The following is a 15,841-nucleotide window of genomic DNA, read 5'->3' as shown; positions in this document are numbered from 1 at the left end:
GCACCACTGGGACACTTTGTGATGCCCACAGGCCAGGCTGAGTCCACAGAGCATAGCTCTCTGTGGCAGGGACACAGAGCAGAACTCACTGAGGGCCCTCATGCAAACCATCACGATGGTCAGCCTCCTCCAGGAGGTTGTCACTTGGCCAGGTGTCCTCCTGCAAGGCAGGTCCTTGGCCAGGGAGACCTGTCTGGAAAAGTTTTGTGCTGCTGGAGGAATCAGGACTGTGGCAGCTGTGCTGGGCCAGTACCAGAGCAACCATCCCATGGCATGGGAGCTTTGTGCCCAGGAGCAGGAATCTCACCTGCTGGGATGGTGTTGGGGACCATCAGCCTCAGTGTCCTGGGGGCTGTTGAGGCAAGCTGTGTGGGTGCTTGCAAGTTCTAGGGGTTGGTGTGCCTGGGGAGCAACTCCCCCCAGCACCAACAAAGGGGAGCCCCCCAAATGAGAGGGCTGAGACAGCACAGGGAAAGTGCCAGTGGCACATTAACTGGACAAGGAGGTGGCGAGGGGCAGAGTCCGTGCCAGTGGGAGGGAGCTCTGCACCCTGGGGTCAGGGTCCACTGGGACACTGGACACTGCTGGCACAGGATGCACCGTGCTGCAGTGCTCAGTGCTGCACAGGAAACCTCCACTCCTCTGCTCCTCACCTCCGAGCTGGGCTCCTGGGGACAGCAAGGCACGCCATGACCAGCAGCCTGCTCCACATCCCCCCTCCTCAGAGGCTGCTCCAGCCCCTGGCCCTGCCAGAGAGACTGATGCTGGGGCCGGGACCCAGCAATGTGCCCCCCCGCATCCTGGCTGCAAGCGGACGGCAGCTCCTGGGCCACATGCACCCCGAGATGCTGCAGGTGAGCTGCCCCAGCCCAGCCTTCCTCCCCTCCTCTCTCTTCCTCTCCCTGGCCCCCCATGATGGTCTAGGACAGCTCTGCCAGGGTGAGGGGCACAATAGGGGTGCTGATTGGTCCCTTGCAGGTGATGGATGAGATCAAGGCGGGTATCCAGTACGCCTTCCAGACACAGAACCAGCTGACCCTGGCTATCAGTGGCACCGGCCACTGTGCCATGGAGGCTGCCCTCCTCAACCTCCTGGAGCAGGGTGACACAGTGCTGGTGGCCATCAATGGTATCTGGGGACAACGTGCTGCTGAGATTGCCAGGAGGCTGGGTATGCGGGGGAGAGCTGGGCTGCACTGCCAGGGCTTGAGGGACAGGGCTTGTGAGCAGGGTGTGAGAAAGTGACCCCTGGCTTGCTGTCCCTGTCTGGGCAGCCATGACTGGTGACGTGGCTTCTGAAGCTGGAGAGCACTCAGGTTGTTTTGCAGGGTGATGCCCCTGTGGTTACAGAAGTTTTTCCAACGGGCCACCTGGTGGGTGGCTGCACTCTTGGTTCACTTGTGACCAATTCCCCAGTGAAGCAGGAGGCTGTCCAGTGGGAGGTGTACCCAAACCTCCCTCTCCCTCTGTCACAATCCCTCCCAGGAGCCAATGTTCATGAGCTGCTGAAGCCCCCAGGTGATTACTTTGCTCTGCAGGACATCGAGGAGGTGAGTGTCTGCCATGGTGTGGGAAGGAGGGAGGGAGTGAGCCAGTCTCAGGGGAGGTCACTTTCCCCTCTGTTTCACACAGGGCCTGGCACAGCACAAGCCCTCGGTGCTCTTCATCACCCATGGCGAGTCTTCTACAGGGGTGCTGCAGCCACTGGAGGGGCTGGGCAATCTGTGCCACAGGTCAGTGCACAGCAGGCACTCCTGGGGGCTGGTGGCACTCCTAGGTCACCATCAGGGTGATTTACACGCCCTGGGCTCTCCTCTGGCTCTGTTGTGCTGGAAGCAGTTGGTGCCAGTGAGACACATGGCCTTAGAGGAGGGATCAGAATACCAGGGCTACAAGCAGAGGGGTGACAAGAGGAGGTGCTGGGGACATTAAGCTGAGCTCTGTTCCCACACAGGTATGGCTGCCTGCTGCTCGTGGATGCTGTGGCATCCCTCGGGGGAGCCCCCATCTTCATGGACCAGCAGGGTAAGGGCCACAGTGCCATCACAGACACCCAGGGCACAAGGGTCTCACACCTGGGTCAGAGAGGGATGGCAGTGGCATAGTGGGCTAGTAGCACTAGAAACTGGTCCAGCTGCAGGCAGAGAGCCTGCTCCCTTTGGGGCACTGTCTACAGTGCCAGGGTGTCTCTCACAGCAGGCTAAAGACAAGCAGGACCTGCAGTGTGTGGCATCCTGTGCTTCCCACTGGCCACCCGTGGCTGGTTTGGGTGGGCAGAGCATGTCCCTGCTGGGAGCCCCTGGATCCTAATAAGCTGCCTCCCTTCTTGGGCAGAGATTGACGTCCTCTACTCAGGGTCTCAGAAGGTCCTCAACGTCCCCCCCGGCAGCGCTCCCATCTCCTTCAGCCAGCGAGCCTGGTAAGGGAGGACAGCACTGTCCCACTGAGGGAAAAGGTGATGGGGCTCAGGGAGGCAGTCACCCACTCCACACTGCTCCAGCCCCAAGTCTGGAGAGCACCATCAGCAGCAGCTCTGCAGGGTCAGAGCCCAGTCCAGCCCTGTGCAGCAATGAGTGCTGGAACCAAACTCCGCACTTGCTTTGGAGTGGCTCTTCTTCAGGGCTGTCCCTGCCCCGGAGTTGGTGGACATTCAAGGTCCAGCTTCTCCCCAGCACTCTGATCCATCAGGGAGAAAATGCTGAGGAGGAAGACGAAGCCCCAGTCCTTCTACCTGGACATGGGCTGGCTGGCAAACTACTGGGGCTGTGATGGGAAGCCACGAAGGTAAGGGCAGGCTGTCCCAGGACAGGTGGCCACAACTGTCCCACCCACAGGCTTTGCCCCATGCCCTGTGGCACTCGAGCCCTGTCTGCCCATCACCCTGTCTGCTGCTCGCAAAGCAGCCCTAGAGGATTTTCCTCTCTTCTGCACTGGGTGAAGGAGAGGGAGGTTGCTGCACCCCAGTTCCCTGCACTGCCAGCTGGAGTACCATCATCTGCAGGCTGGGCCCAACTCACCTGGGTGCCCCTTGGGTTTTGCAGGTACCATCACACTGCCCCAACCAACAGCTTCTTCAGCCTGCGAGAAGGCCTGTCCATGCTGGCAGAGCTGGTGAGCAATGCCAGGCAGACAGGGGGGCACTGGCACTGAGAGCGGGGCACAGGAGAGGGGTGCATGCCAGGACTTTCTCCTTCCTCTTCACCCACAGGGTTTGGAGAGCTCGTGGGAGCGTCACCGAGCCAGCTGTGCCCAGCTGTGCCAGGGGCTGCGCGACATGGGCCTTGAGCTCTTTGTGAAGGAGGAGGTGGGTGCTGGGTGAGACCACCACCGTGGTGCAGGGGCAGCTGAGGACATGGCCTGGTGCAGCTAAAGATGTGCCTGGGCAGCTCTTGATGCAAGCAGAGAAACTCCCCCCCTCCAGCCATGCTTTCATGCTGCCAGGCTCACTGGGGGACAAGGCAACAGAGCTGCAGATTTAACCCAGTGTCTCTCTTCCACAGAAGGCAAGACTTCCCACCATCACCACTGTCAGGGTGCCCGAGGGCTATGACTGTAAGGAGATCACAGCTTTTCTCATGGACAACCATGGCATTGAGATTGCTGGGGGCTTGGGCCCCTCAGCGGGCAAGGTGGGCAGAGTTCTCTCCTTCCACTTCCCACAGCCAGGCACCCGATGGTTAAGTGGTGCTCTGTGGCTGCAAACAGCAAATAGACAGCTGGATGCATCCCATCACCTTCAGCAAGGTGTAGTGGCTCCTAACCTCACATAATTGCTGAGTGTAATTCAATAACCAGGCACATAATTAGCAGGGTGACATGTCTTCAGAGGAAACACGTGTTATATAGGAGCAAGCAGGGACTTGTGCAAATGCACTGGTGCCCAGATGCCCCTCTGGCCGCTCCTGGTGCACTCTGCTCGCAGGGGGATGGTGCTGGAGCAGGGCCACAGTGATGGGTGCTACAGGGAGATGCTTGCCCTTCTCCTCTCAGGTCCTGCGCATCGGCCTCATGGGCTGCAACTCGACCAGCGAGAACGTGACCCGTGTGCTGCGTGCCCTGCGAGAGGCCCTGAGGCACTGCCCCCGCTGCAGGCTGTGAGACAGAGCCCTGCACAGAGGCATCCAGGCAAGGCAGCGTGGCACTTCCCTCCAGCCACCCGGCGGGCAGGCAGAGGGGCTCCACTCACGATACAGACAGGACAGAGAAGTCGGGAGAACAGGGGATGTGGAGGTGAGGGCTGCAGCCTGGCAAGTGCAGGACATGGCTCAAAGCCTCTTCTCCCAGTGCCCCATGCAGGGTAGCTTTTCACCCTGATGGTCTGCCCCCTGCCCAGCTCCTCACCTCTCCCTAGCTGGCAGCCCCACTGCAAGCTGGCAGGCCCCACACGAGGGCTGGATGCAGGATCCAACCACAGGTCCCTTGCCCTCCCATCGCCCTCGGTCACCCCTACACCAGAGCCCAGCTGCACAGGATGCCAGTCATCACCCCCATATTATGCACCCTGGGATCAAACACCCTCCCCAGCACCCAGAGAGTCCGTGCATCCCCACCCAGCTGCAGCTCACTCATCGGTACCATCTTCCCTCAATAAAGTGCTATGGCAGCGTGCTGCTCCCTGGCCCTGTAGCTCTCCTTGCACCCACCCTGAGCTTTGAGATGCCCCAGATGAGGTGGCAGCATGGCCCTGCTCAGTTCTGCTGTGGGATTTCTTGCTGGATCTTGGAGTAGAGCTCGGACATTGCCGAGTGGCGTGCACCATCCTGGATCAGGTAGACCTGGAACTAAGAGGAGGCAGACAGAGAGTGAAGGGGAAAGGCTTCCCACTCTGCTGTAGCCCCATGCTCCAGCACTGCCAGCTCCCTACAGCCTCCCCAGCAGGAATGGGCAGCACATGCCAGAAGCTACCAAGGGCTAGAGGACTCTGGGGAGCAAATTCCAGCATCTCCTAAGCTGCCCCACCCCGGAGGTTTCTCGGTGCTGCCACACTCTGCCTCAAGAGACCAGCCCATGGGTTTCTGGTCCCAGTTACCTGGCGGAGCAGGATGTCAAAGTAGGCTGTGTCCCAGTAGGACCCATCCTTATCAGGGAGCTGCAGGAGGGCTCGGGTGGCGGGGTCTGCCTCACAACTGTTGGTCCTCACAGGGAGGACAAAATGGAAGCGGAGGAAGCCTTGGGGGTTCCAGGCAAAACTCTCCACCTTGCAGTAGAGGGAGGCGAGGTCCAGGTCCTCTCCACTGAAGAGGTTCTCCTCTGGGTGCAGGAAGTGTGGGAGGTGCCGGGTGGCCAGGCAGCGGAGCAGGATCACCAGGAGCCTGTAGACAGAGCCCTCCAGATCCTGCCAGTCCTCTGGGGAGGGGAAGAGCTCTGTGCCCCACAGCAGCACCATCTGCAGGGAGGGACAGAAGGGTGTGGGGATCTGACTCTCCTGACACAGGCTGTGCCTTCACACCCTGCAGGTCACCCTGCAGCCACCCGTGGGGCTGAGCCCTCAGCAGTCTGTGACTGCACAGGCTCCTGGAGCTGCTGCAGGCACAGCTGCTGCCCTTCTTTACTCCCCAAAGATCCCCTGTCTCAGATCTCAGGCAGGTCCCAACTCTGCAGCAGCTCTGAAACAACACACCCGAGCTTTCCACAGGCACCAAGCAACAGTAAAAAAATCCCTGCCTGTAGTTTCAGCTGCTGGCAAGGCAAGTGAACCCCCAGCAGCTGCTACACCAACTTCTTCAGTGCTGCTCTGGCAAACAGCCCAACACCAATGCCTCTTGGTGACATGGCCTAATGGGCAGTGCACGCCATGGGCTGGAGCAGAAGATGCTTTTTTGAAGGACAAATGCGTACTATGCTCTTTTGAACAACAGCAACAACAAAAAATTAAAAACCACAGCATAAAGGACCCCCCCCAGTGTTTGTGTTAGTTGGAGCTGGAGCCATGCTCTTAACAGAAGATGAATTTGCCTGGAGAGCCACCAAAGGCAGGGCACACCCAGATTGCACCACCAGGCACTGACCCCTACATGGCTCCTTTCCTGACCAGCTGGCATGGGTCCAGAGAGGAAACACTAGAAGGGAAACACTGCCCTCAACCCTGCACAGACACCTCCAAACATGCCAGGGCACAGGATGAGTGGCAGCATGGCCCCTGCAGACACAGGCAGCCTGCACCAGGGACTGCCTGGCACATCGGTACACACGGTACATCTCAGGCTGGAGGCTGCTGGTTCAGCCCAACAGGAGCCTGCCATTTGCTCTTCTAACCATGCCCAGCAGCCTACAACCTTTCTGGACACAGCCATGGGCTGGTACATCCCAAAGCACTGCAGGCACTTTGCTTGATTGCTTAGGATCTTCTTCCAGCAATGAGTTGGCCAGGATGGGGTGCAGATGAGCAGCCTTGCCTCTGCCTGCCCAGAGACCCAGAGTCCTCCCAGCAGACCCTACCTACCTTCAGGTGGTTGAAAGTGAGACCACCTTTCCCACCCTGCTCTTCCCAGTCCTGGCTGCGGAGCTGGTCGAGCAGGCGAAGGCTATCCAGCCGAGGGCCCTTCAGCATGTCCACCTCCTGCAGCAGCTTCAGCACAGGGAGGTGAGTGGAGGATCTGGTGAGAGAAAGCAGGGTCCAGTGAGAGGGAGGATGGATACCAGCATCATCCCAGGTAGGGAGAGGATACCTGTAGTGATACAGAGTGCGTGAACATCCCCCCCGACACCCATGCGGCCCCAGGCATGCAACATCCTGCATCCACCTCTGGAGAAGAGGGTCTGGGGAGATTTGCAGTGTGATGAGGCTGCTGCTGAGCAGCTCCTGCCATTCCAGGAGGGACAAGAGGAGAGGCAAAGTGGGGTTGTGCTCCCCTAAGTGCATTGGAAAAGGCTGCAGGCTGCCCCAGGAGGGAGGTTGGATGTGACCCCAGGAAGGGACCAAGCATCTGGCTGGGTCACATTGTGTCTGGAATAAGCCTGGGCTGGTCCAACCAGATGCTCTGCCCCTCCTTGGGGCCTGGTAGCAGTTCTGACAGGTGAGATGTGTGTCACCCTGGCCACTCTCCCTCCTACAGCCCCACCTGGGAGGCACTTTGTCACCCTGCTGCTGAGGCTCATTCCTGAAACCCGAGCAAGGATCTGAAAGCTGCCACTCTCCTGCACAGCCTGGGTTCAACTCTTGTGGACAACCTGGAGAGGCTCCTTCAGTTACATCCTCCCTCCCCTTTCCTTGAGCTGCCTGAAATTTGGCTGAGGATTTTCCCTCAACACAGGGCAGCAGCTTGGGGTATCAGGAAGTGACTTCACTCCTCTGTGGACACGTCCCTCCACATTCCCATCCCCTTTTTGCTTTGCCCCGTTGCTCACCTCCAGCAATGGGGAGAGGCAGGGATGAAGTGGGCCTCTTCCATGGCCTTCTGAAGGCTGGCTTGGGGGAAGCCCCTCTTACCCTGCCAGCCCCTGAGCCAGGGTGGCTCCTGCTGCCTCCTCACCACTGGGACGATGTCAAAGCGGATGGTCCTCCAGCCACCACGGATCAGCAGGGAGAGCTCCATGGCATCTTCCTGCAGATTTTCAGCGTTGAGGTCACCTAAAGGCAGAGGGTTTGGTTGAGGTTCAGAGGCTCCCAGAGCCAGTCCCGCAGGCTGAACCAGGTAGCTCTGTGCTGTGACACCCCTGAGCATGTCCAACCCTGATCAACTCGTCCCTCTCCAATGTTGCACTCAGGCTGCAGTTCCCTGGCCAAAGCCACCATCCATACCCCACACTGGGATGGTTTTTGGGAAGGAGCATTGCTCCAGCAGGGGTCAGGGCCAGGCCAGCAGATATGGGCACAGGAGGAAGCCCCAAGGATCCAAATGGAGTCACAGTGATGGGTGGCTGAGCAGTGCAAAGAAAAACAATGTGGTTCAAGAAAAACGGACCAGAAAAGATCTGGGGCTGCAGGGGTGGGGGAGTATGAAGGGCTCTGGCTTGGCTGTGGATGAAGAAAGGAATGGTGGGCTTGCTGGGGCTGGGCTAAGAGACTTTCAGACCTGCTGGTCCACTCACATCACCTTTCCATCAGGGCTGAGATTTACTTCACAAAGCACCTTTGGAGATGGAAATGCACGAAGAAGCTAATGAGAGCACTACGGGCATTCCCAGGATCCCTTCCCTACCATGTCTTTGCCAGGTTTCCAGCTGGGGACCATGTGTGCACAGGGTCAGGCCCGTGCCCCAAGGTCCCAGTGCAGCCCTTATGTCTTTCCAGCTCCCCCTCCAGCAAGCCTCCTCCAGGGAACTAGGGACACCCAGAGGCCGGAATAGGTGGAGGGAACACACTTAAGGTGAGACAAACACGCCAAGTCCTGAGAAAACTCTCCCTGGGGACTAAAGGCAGGGATGGGGCCTCCCTGCACAGAGCTGCCACCCACCAAGGGTGAAGATGCCCAAGGGTGGCTCTGCTGCCAAGGAACGATTTGCATTTCCTCTTCCTTAGCTGAGGGCAGAGCCTGTCCCAGCACACAGCAGGGCATTCACTTGCTCTTCTGGCTTTGGGTGGACCACGTCCCCAGCGACTTGCACCCCAGCCTGTCTGCACAGCAAACACTGCTGAGCTGGTTTCCCCAGCTGTGCTGAAGGCAGCTCCCAGCCCCAGGAAGCTCTGCTCTGGGATACACACCTGGCTGAAGCAGGAAGTGGCGTTGGCAGCACACGATGGCCGAAACAAGGAGCTCTTTCAGGTGCTGGAGGACTCTGCTGGGAAGGAGGCATCCTGCACCATCACTCCGCTCCATTCTACCCACGCTGCTGGTCCAGTCCTCCAAACCCACCCCCGGGGAAGGCACTTCCAGGTAGCAGGTGCCCAGCCCCAGAGGGTGCCCGTCGGGGGTGTTCTCGGGCCGGCATACCAGCACCTGCAGCGCATCGGCATCGATCTGCAGGGGAACCTCCACAGTGACAGCATCCTCGGAGGCACGGAGAGCGAACTCGAAAGCTTCCAGGTTCCTGGCATAGTCCACAAGGAAGCGGGGGTCCCTGGCGTGGACGCCCTCCAGCAGGGTCAGGAGGATGTCCTCAGCCTGCTGGTAGTGCTCCAGCCGCTGCCTCTCGCGGGAGAGGATGACCCCGAGGTAGCTGCACCACTGGGAAGCGCTGGCTGTCATGGCAGCTCCGCTGCTGTCCTGAGACTGCTTCCAGGAGGAGTAAAAATATGTGGGCAGGGAGGGGAGGGCTGGGAGCCAGGGTAGGGCGGGCAGAGGGAAGTCACAGCCAGGCGCTAACAAGCACCACAGCCTCGGAGAGCCGCCGGGAGTACCGCGTCCCCTCCCGGGGCAGTCCCAGGGCAGGGCACCGAGACACACCGCGGCTTCCCCCCACCCCCAGCAAGCCCTGCAGGATGACAAAGGATCCCCCGGCCAAAGGGTTCCGCCAGGACGATGCTGGAGTCACCCGCGCTTCTCCCGGCGCTGGCGTTGCGTGCCTGCAGCATCCCCTCCAAGCCGGTTCCGGATGAAGCGGAACCACCGCCCTCCCACCCCGGCCCAGGTTGGCTCGGCACCACCGGCGCGGCCCCACCCCGCACTGTCCCCGGCCCGGTCCCGCATCAGCACCCCCCGCCCGAAGCGCTGGGGCTGCGGTCGCCATGGCGACAGTGCTGGGCTGCGGGGCCACCCGAGCGGGGAGTGCGGGCAAAGCGGCCTTTTTGTCCCCAAAACCGCTGTGCAGCGGGTGGGAGTGAGCCTGGAGCGGCGGCAGAAACGGCGGTCCCGATCCCGGCTGCCGCCAGGAGGAGCAGGAGCTGCTGAGACGCTGTCTGTGGTTTGCCTCCTTGCTCCATCCCAGCGCCGTCCTGGTCACCTTCCGGCTCTGGTGGAGGAGAAATGCCTGGGGCAGGCTTAGGCACCCCTGAGCTGCCCTCCGTCAGGACAGGCAGAGCTTGGTTGTTGTTTCTTCACGGCCTTTCTGGCTGTACCTTTATACAGTCCCACAGAGGCTGTAGAGGGGTTGCATGTCGAGCCTGTCCCAGGGCAGGTTCCCCAGCTTCTCAGGTCCTGAGCTGGAACTCCTGGTCACTTACAGCCCATGGATGGAGGGCAGGGATCTCCCAGCAAGACATCACGGTTCAGTATTCCCAGGCTTCCCTTGGTCTGAGCAGGGGAGGCTCTGTGAGAGCAGGAACCCGTGTGGGAAGGGGGGTTACAGCTGAGCGTGGGGCTCTGGGACCACTTCTGTGAAGGGGAGGCTTAAACATTATATATCACTGCTGGAGCTGAAGCACTGGGAGAAATTTCCTAACTAGAAGGTTAATTAGGCTGTGGAAGACATGGCTGGAGTGCACGGTGCTCAGTCTGGACAAGTTACCAGGAGGCTTGCAGGGAACAGCCTGGCACTGGCAAAGGGGCCGGGCTGAATGAGCTAATCGCTTGTTTTCCATCTCAGCGTTTTATGGTTCTATGAATTTTCACCCTGTTAGAAAGAGGAGGGGCAAAACATCTGAAAAATAAAAGCAAAGTCAAGCCAGAGAGGGGAAAAACCCTGGGACATGGGAGCACACGTCAAGGCAGCTATGGGTGAGAGCCGTGTGTGGTGTCACCACCGGGTCCTGTGCCCTGAAAAACACCATCACAGCTCAGCAGAAGGGTGGGTGGAGGAGCTGATGGGGGTCAGGGAGTCCAGGAACTGAGAGGTAGGTGACACTGCCCCAGTGCCCCAGATGTGCACCAGCTCGAGCTCTGGCACACAGGCCTCCTGCCCGGGGTGGCATGGCCCCCAGCAAAAAGACTGGGCTGGGGAGGGGGCTTGCAGGCAGGGGAGAAAGAGAGGAAGGGAGAGTAATTTAACATGACAGGCTGTTTATTTTGGCAAAAAGGGTTTCTTTTTCAACATTTCAAAGCCCAGCCCCAGGATTCTGTGTGTATGTGGGGGGGGACACGACCACACAGAGTAGTGGGAGAGTAGGGGTGTGAGGAGGCATTAAGTGGGGCACCCAGGCCAAGAGAAGTGGAGAGAAAACCCCTGCCTACTTGTCCCAGGGGGGCCCTGGGTTTTCACAGCCCTGGGTGTGTTTGCACGCTCCAGTGGGGCCCTGCACACACGTGCTTGCCTGCACGCACCCGCGCACATTCGCACGCTCCCCCAGCCCCTGCTCCTTCCTCCAGGCCAGGCCTCAGCTGGAGTCTTGGCTTCCCCCAGCGACGTATCAAAAGAGGCTGTTTATTAAAAAAAGAAAAAAAAAGAAAAAAAAAAAAGCCTAGGAAAGAAATAATTATTATAATCACATTAAGAGCTTTGGCTGTAAAAGCCCTGCAAGAGCGCAGGGAAGGAAGGAGCCGAGGATGCCAATGGCAGGGAGCACAGGGGGGGGTGGTTTTTCTGCCTTGTGCTCTTTTTTCTTTTCCAGTCCTGGCCCAACACCCTCCCCCGCCCCCCTTTTCCTCCCCTTTATCCTGGGAAATGAAAACAATTTATTTAATGATTGATCATCCCTTTCTCTGGTCACTGACCTTCTGGGTGAAATTCTGCTGAGCTCAGCGGAAAACGCGAGGCTGGGTTGTGGATCCCATCTGTAGGTGGGGGAAGGGGGGAGCTCACCCTCATCCTGCTCAAAAAACACAGCAACAGTCCCAGGGAGCACAACGGGGCCAGTGGGGAGAGACTCCAAGACACTGGGAGGCTTTTCTGCAGCCACTGTCCCTGCAGCCCTGATCCTGCATCCCTGAAAGCCAATGTCGGGGCTGCAGCAGCACCCAGAGCCCCCCACCCCATCCCTTTCTCTCTCTGGAAGTCTCCCAGGGGTTCCCAGCACCCACCACCTCCTCTCTGATCCAGCCTGGAATGTGAGGGTTGGCCTGGGGTGCAGTGACCAGGTCGGAACTGAGGATGGAGGAGCTGTACCCAGGGAGGGAGCAGGGGACAGAGGAGTGATCTCCATCCTGCTGGCAGCCACCGTGTCTCTCCCTGCTCAGAGGCAGGGGTGACAAAGGGACTTTCTCATCTTGGGGTGGCCATGGGAGGTATTTTTTGGACCTGTCCAGGCAAAGGGGGCTGCAAGGAGGCTGGGACACACAGCTGGGACACACAGGACTCCCAGCAGTGGCCAGCAATGTGCACCCCACAGCAGGCAATTTGGCCTGGTGCTTGGCAGGGCTCTGCTCCCCAGGGGGGGGACAGCCAGGGAAGACAAGGAAAGGGGCAAGATCACACTAACCAGCCCACCCTTCATTCAGGAGGGCTGTCAGCACACCAGGGCCCTGGCCATGGGTGTCCCTGTTGTCCCCCACTGGCTGCACTCACCCCAAGCTGACCTGCTAAGCAAGGATGGAGCAATCCAGCATCCAGCCCCCTCTCCTCTGGCCCTTCCTCTGCTGTGGCCTGTTTCTCAAAGCATGGTTCTTGTAAAAACGTGTAAATATTTATACAAGAATAATTTAAAAAACATGGTCTGTCAAATAATCAAAGCAGCAGAATATCCGAGGAGCTCTCAGCTGCACTGGGAAATCTGCTGTTGCTTTCTTGATGCCACACTGTTACACTGGAGGTGCTGGTGGCTGTCCTGAGCCCTGTGGGCTTCTGTCCTTGCCTGCACAGATCTATGGAAGGTCTGAGTTCTTCATACTAATGTGGTTTGGGGACCACAGTGGCAGGTGGCTTCCACTTGCATCAGTGCAAGACACTCACTGTCAGGAGCCCCATCCAGGGATGGGACTTTGCTAGGCATTGATTTCAGCCTCATGTCTTGGTTTCAACACTGTCCCCTGTACTGGGACTGCATCAGGAGTAGGAGGAAGCCTTGGGTGAAGATCTACATCCCTTTCCTCCCTTGAGCTGCATGGTGGGGCTGAGGACTGTGACAGGGAACTTCAGGCCCATCAGTCTCACTTCTGTGAGCACCTCTCCCATGAAGACAGGCTGAGGAAGTTGGGGTTGTTCAGCCTGGAGAAGAGAAGGCTCTGGGGAAACCTTGTGGAGGCCTTCCAGTACCTGAAGGGGGGCTAAAGAAAGCTGGGGAGGAACTTTTGACTAGGGCACAGGACAAGGGCTAATGGGGTTAAACTGGAAGAGGGGAGATGTAGGTTAGACATGAGGGAGATATTCTTCACTGTGAGGGTGCTGAGCCCCTGGTTGCCCAGGCTGCCCAGAGAAGCTGTGGCTGCCCCATCTCTGGCAGTGTCTCAGCCCAGGTTGGATGGGGCCTGGAGCAACCTGGGCTGGTGGGAGGTGTCCCTGCCCACGCAGGGATGTTGAAACTAAATGGTCTTTGAAGTTCCTTCCAAGCCAAACCACTATCTGATTCTCTGATATGGATCTGTGATATGCTGGGGAGGGCAGGGGAGTGGCAGTGTGGCAGCTGAGCTGGCAGGGTGGGCCTTGTACACTGGAGTGAAGGAGTACAGCATCTGGCAGTGCCCTCAGCATTGGGCTTGGCTTTGCAGTGCTGGGATGAGAACCTTGGTCCAGGGTTTCCCCCTGGGAATGAGATTTATATCCTAAATGGTCTCACATCCCCCTCTGCACTGGTGTCACCGGCAGCCAGCACAGCCACAGCTCCTCTCCTGCATCCTGCTGGCACCACTGACAAGCCCCAGTCTGCCCCTAACCAGGGAGGCAGGTAACAGCCTTGGAACCTCAGCACCTGGAGATCCCCACACCTGTTTCTTTCTGCTCACTTTGGGGTGCCCTGGATGGGACAACGCGGGGGACATGATTGTCACCAAGTGATGACCCCTCTGCCCCAGCTCAGCCAACCCACAGCCACCAGGTGCCTCAGGCACAGGGTTTGGAGGGCTCCAGGTTGGCAGGAGGAGGTGAGGGGATGGTAGAGGGGAAGGGACCCCCCTGCTCCTATGGCAGAGGATGGCTGCAGGCACTGCTGCAGGCTGGGCCAGCAGAGGCAGAGCAGGAGCAGTTTGTTGCAGTAATCTCCATCCTCCTGGAGGGCCTCCAGCCCCTTCCCACCACCCGCATTTATGCGCATGATTCCTGCTCTTGCATTATTTGAACCTGGGCCAGATAATGAGTTCAAACCCCTTCATTAAATCCTTGGCTCCCCCCCAAATGCCTGCGGACCTCCCTAGGCTACCTGGCTGCCTTGCCCACCCCGGGGAGGGGGCTCCCAGGGCCAGTTTCTCCCCACAGGAGGTGATGCTTGTGCCGTGCACGTGTTCAGCACCCGGGGGGAATACTCTCTGCTCTCAGCCTAATTAGATGGAAGGGAGGGGGAGAGCCAAATCCAAACCATGTGCTGACCTGCAGGCCACTCTGCCCAAAAGCATCCATGCTGAACGCTCTCTGGATTGTTAATAGCTCCCCAGGCCCTTTCCACAACTCCCCCCTGCAAACATGGAGGGCCTGGCAGAGGGATGGGAGGGAGTAGGGCTTCTTACTCATTCCCAGTGGTTTTCCATGGTTGCTGTTTGTGGGAGGCATCAGGCAACTCGGGTTTGAGCAGCAGCCATGAGGAACTGGGGGGCAAACACTGCAGATTCAGAGCAACCCCATGTGTGCTGGAATGCTGGGGAGAGACAGGCTTGGGGTTGGCTGAAGGACCTCTGCTTCCATCTCTCACTCCCAGACGTGGCATCTGCCTCTCCCTCCATCACAGCTTTGCGGTGGCACCTTTGTCCCACAGGGTGCCCAGCACCTGCCACCCACTTCAACCCCTTCACCAGGTGCCCACAGAGCCCAGGAGGAACCACCAGGTCCAGAGGTTGCTGGGACCCATGCTGAGGCATTTCTGCTGAGGAACATCATTGTTTGTGTGTGCCAGGAAAGGCAGAGGAAACCTGGGATGCCCCAAAGACCTGCACGGTCTCTACCCCAGCGTGACAGCCCCATCAAACCCACACTCAGAGGTGGACACAGGGAGGGGTCCTGGCCCCATTTTGGAGGCCACGGAGAAGCCAGGCACCCTGAAAGCAGCTGTGGGCAGAGGAAAGGGGCACTCGGTCCTGGTCAGAGGGAGTGGGCAGCGGTGGGCAGAGCTTGGCCGGATGGTGCAGGGAAAACGCTGCTTCCCTCTGTGCTCCTCCCAGCCTTCCCAGCATGGAGCCTGGCTTCACACAGGCTCCAGCTTCTGGCCCAGAGGAAATGGCTGCCGGCTGTGGCCCGCAGCTGTTTTCCTTGAAGAGTTTGCTGCTTTAAATGTAATGTCCCGGGGAGCTGGCCTGGGACAGCTCAGGAGGAGCATTTGTGGTGTGAAGCCTGCATGGATGAAAATCCTTCCTTCACTCTCAGGACCGATGATGATGGTGACAGGGCTGCTCCCTCCTGCACACCCTGCCCGTGGTGGGGGGCGGGTCATTGTCACCATGTCCCCATGGGACACGGGAGAGGAGCGTGCTGACACGGCAGAAGCAGAGCTGGCAGGCAGATCTTTTGGGAGCACATGGCGTGAGCTGGACTCAACCACTGCCGCAGGAGCATGAGGCTTCCTCCCCCCTCCTGGGTGCTAGGTGACAGCCAGAAGAGCCCCTCCAGTCGCTCCTCGGAAGAGCTGAGCCCTGAGTGGCACCCCCAGAGCCGCGGATGGGGCAGCGGTGCCCCCGCTGCGCCTGCCCCCGGGGCATCCCCGGGCTGGGGAAGGGGTGAGCAGCCTAATGCCTTCCAGAAGATCAGCTGTAAATGGCCGGGGAGGGTAATTCATATCAAACTCATAAAGCCTTTATTAGTGTCTCAGGGGAAAAATCCGGATGTGGCCGTTTATTTATTTTGGATTTAGCTTTTTTTTTCTTGGGATTTTTTTTTTCTCTTTTCCTTTCAACATTTTCTTCCAGCAGATTTTTAAAGGCACAGGGGTGCCTCGCTGTGCTCAGCAGCGTGGCTTGGTGCAGGCTAGCTGCCCGCAGGTCATTTGATCCTGGAGCATTGGTGCCGGGTG

General features: G+C 58.9%; 2 protein-coding genes across 3 annotated transcripts; one reads left to right on the top strand and one right to left on the bottom strand.

Moving 5' to 3' along the window:
* The first annotated feature begins 569 nt into the window (after positions 1-569).
* AGXT (alanine--glyoxylate and serine--pyruvate aminotransferase) lies at positions 570-4,607 on the top strand. Of its 2 annotated transcripts, XM_008500848.2 has the most exons (11): positions 573-854; positions 979-1,171; positions 1,486-1,550; positions 1,633-1,733; positions 1,955-2,025; positions 2,335-2,419; positions 2,689-2,784; positions 3,042-3,111; positions 3,209-3,304; positions 3,501-3,629; positions 3,991-4,606. In XM_008500848.2, exons 1-11 carry the CDS (start codon positions 690-692, stop codon positions 4,096-4,098), a joined length of 1,179 nt encoding a protein of 392 aa, XP_008499070.2. In that variant the 5' UTR covers positions 573-689; the 3' UTR covers positions 4,099-4,606. The 2 variants fall into 2 exon arrangements, with proteins under 2 accessions (XP_030312377.1, XP_008499070.2); XM_030456517.1 differs by lacking the exon at positions 2,689-2,784 and having other exon boundaries at positions 570-854; positions 3,991-4,607.
* Positions 4,608-4,669: 62 nt separating this feature from the next.
* On the bottom strand, positions 4,670-9,197 carry MAB21L4 (mab-21 like 4). Its single transcript, XM_030456518.1, has 5 exons — positions 8,645-9,197; positions 7,348-7,570; positions 6,443-6,596; positions 5,030-5,386; positions 4,670-4,781 (listed from the first exon to the last, which is right to left on the bottom strand). Exons 1-5 carry the CDS (start codon positions 9,126-9,128, stop codon positions 4,689-4,691), a joined length of 1,311 nt encoding a protein of 436 aa, XP_030312378.1. The 5' UTR covers positions 9,129-9,197; the 3' UTR covers positions 4,670-4,688.
* Between the last annotated feature and the right edge of the window lie 6,644 nt (positions 9,198-15,841).

Source organism: Calypte anna, chromosome 9 (genome assembly GCF_003957555.1).
Source record: "Calypte anna isolate BGI_N300 chromosome 9, bCalAnn1_v1.p, whole genome shotgun sequence".
Classification (NCBI taxonomy): Eukaryota; Metazoa; Chordata; class Aves; order Apodiformes; family Trochilidae; genus Calypte; species Calypte anna.
Note: the sequence above shows the minus strand (reverse complement) of the source record. Positions and strands in the feature narration are given on the sequence as shown.

What these genes read in the sequence shown, in the direction of transcription:
- AGXT (XM_008500848.2), top strand. Translation starts at nt 690, where the DNA reads ATGACCAGCAGCCTGCTCCACATCCCCCCTCCTCAGAGGCTGCTCCAG. An exon ending in TCCTTCAGCCAGCGAGCCTG is followed by an intron (nt 2,420 to 2,688) that starts GTAAGGGAGGAC and finishes CTGATCCATCAG; the next exon opens with GGAGAAAATGCTGAGGAGGA. An exon ending in TGTCCATGCTGGCAGAGCTG is followed by an intron (nt 3,112 to 3,208) that starts GTGAGCAATGCC and finishes CTTCACCCACAG; the next exon opens with GGTTTGGAGAGCTCGTGGGA.
- MAB21L4 (XM_030456518.1), bottom strand. Translation starts at nt 9,128, where the DNA reads ATGACAGCCAGCGCTTCCCAGTGGTGCAGCTACCTCGGGGTCATCCTC. An exon ending in TCACTTTCAACCACCTGAAG is followed by an intron (nt 5,387 to 6,442) that starts GTAGGTAGGGTC and finishes CCCTCCCTGCAG; the next exon opens with ATGGTGCTGCTGTGGGGCAC. An exon ending in TTGACATCCTGCTCCGCCAG is followed by an intron (nt 4,782 to 5,029) that starts GTAACTGGGACC and finishes GCCTCCTCTTAG; the next exon opens with TTCCAGGTCTACCTGATCCA.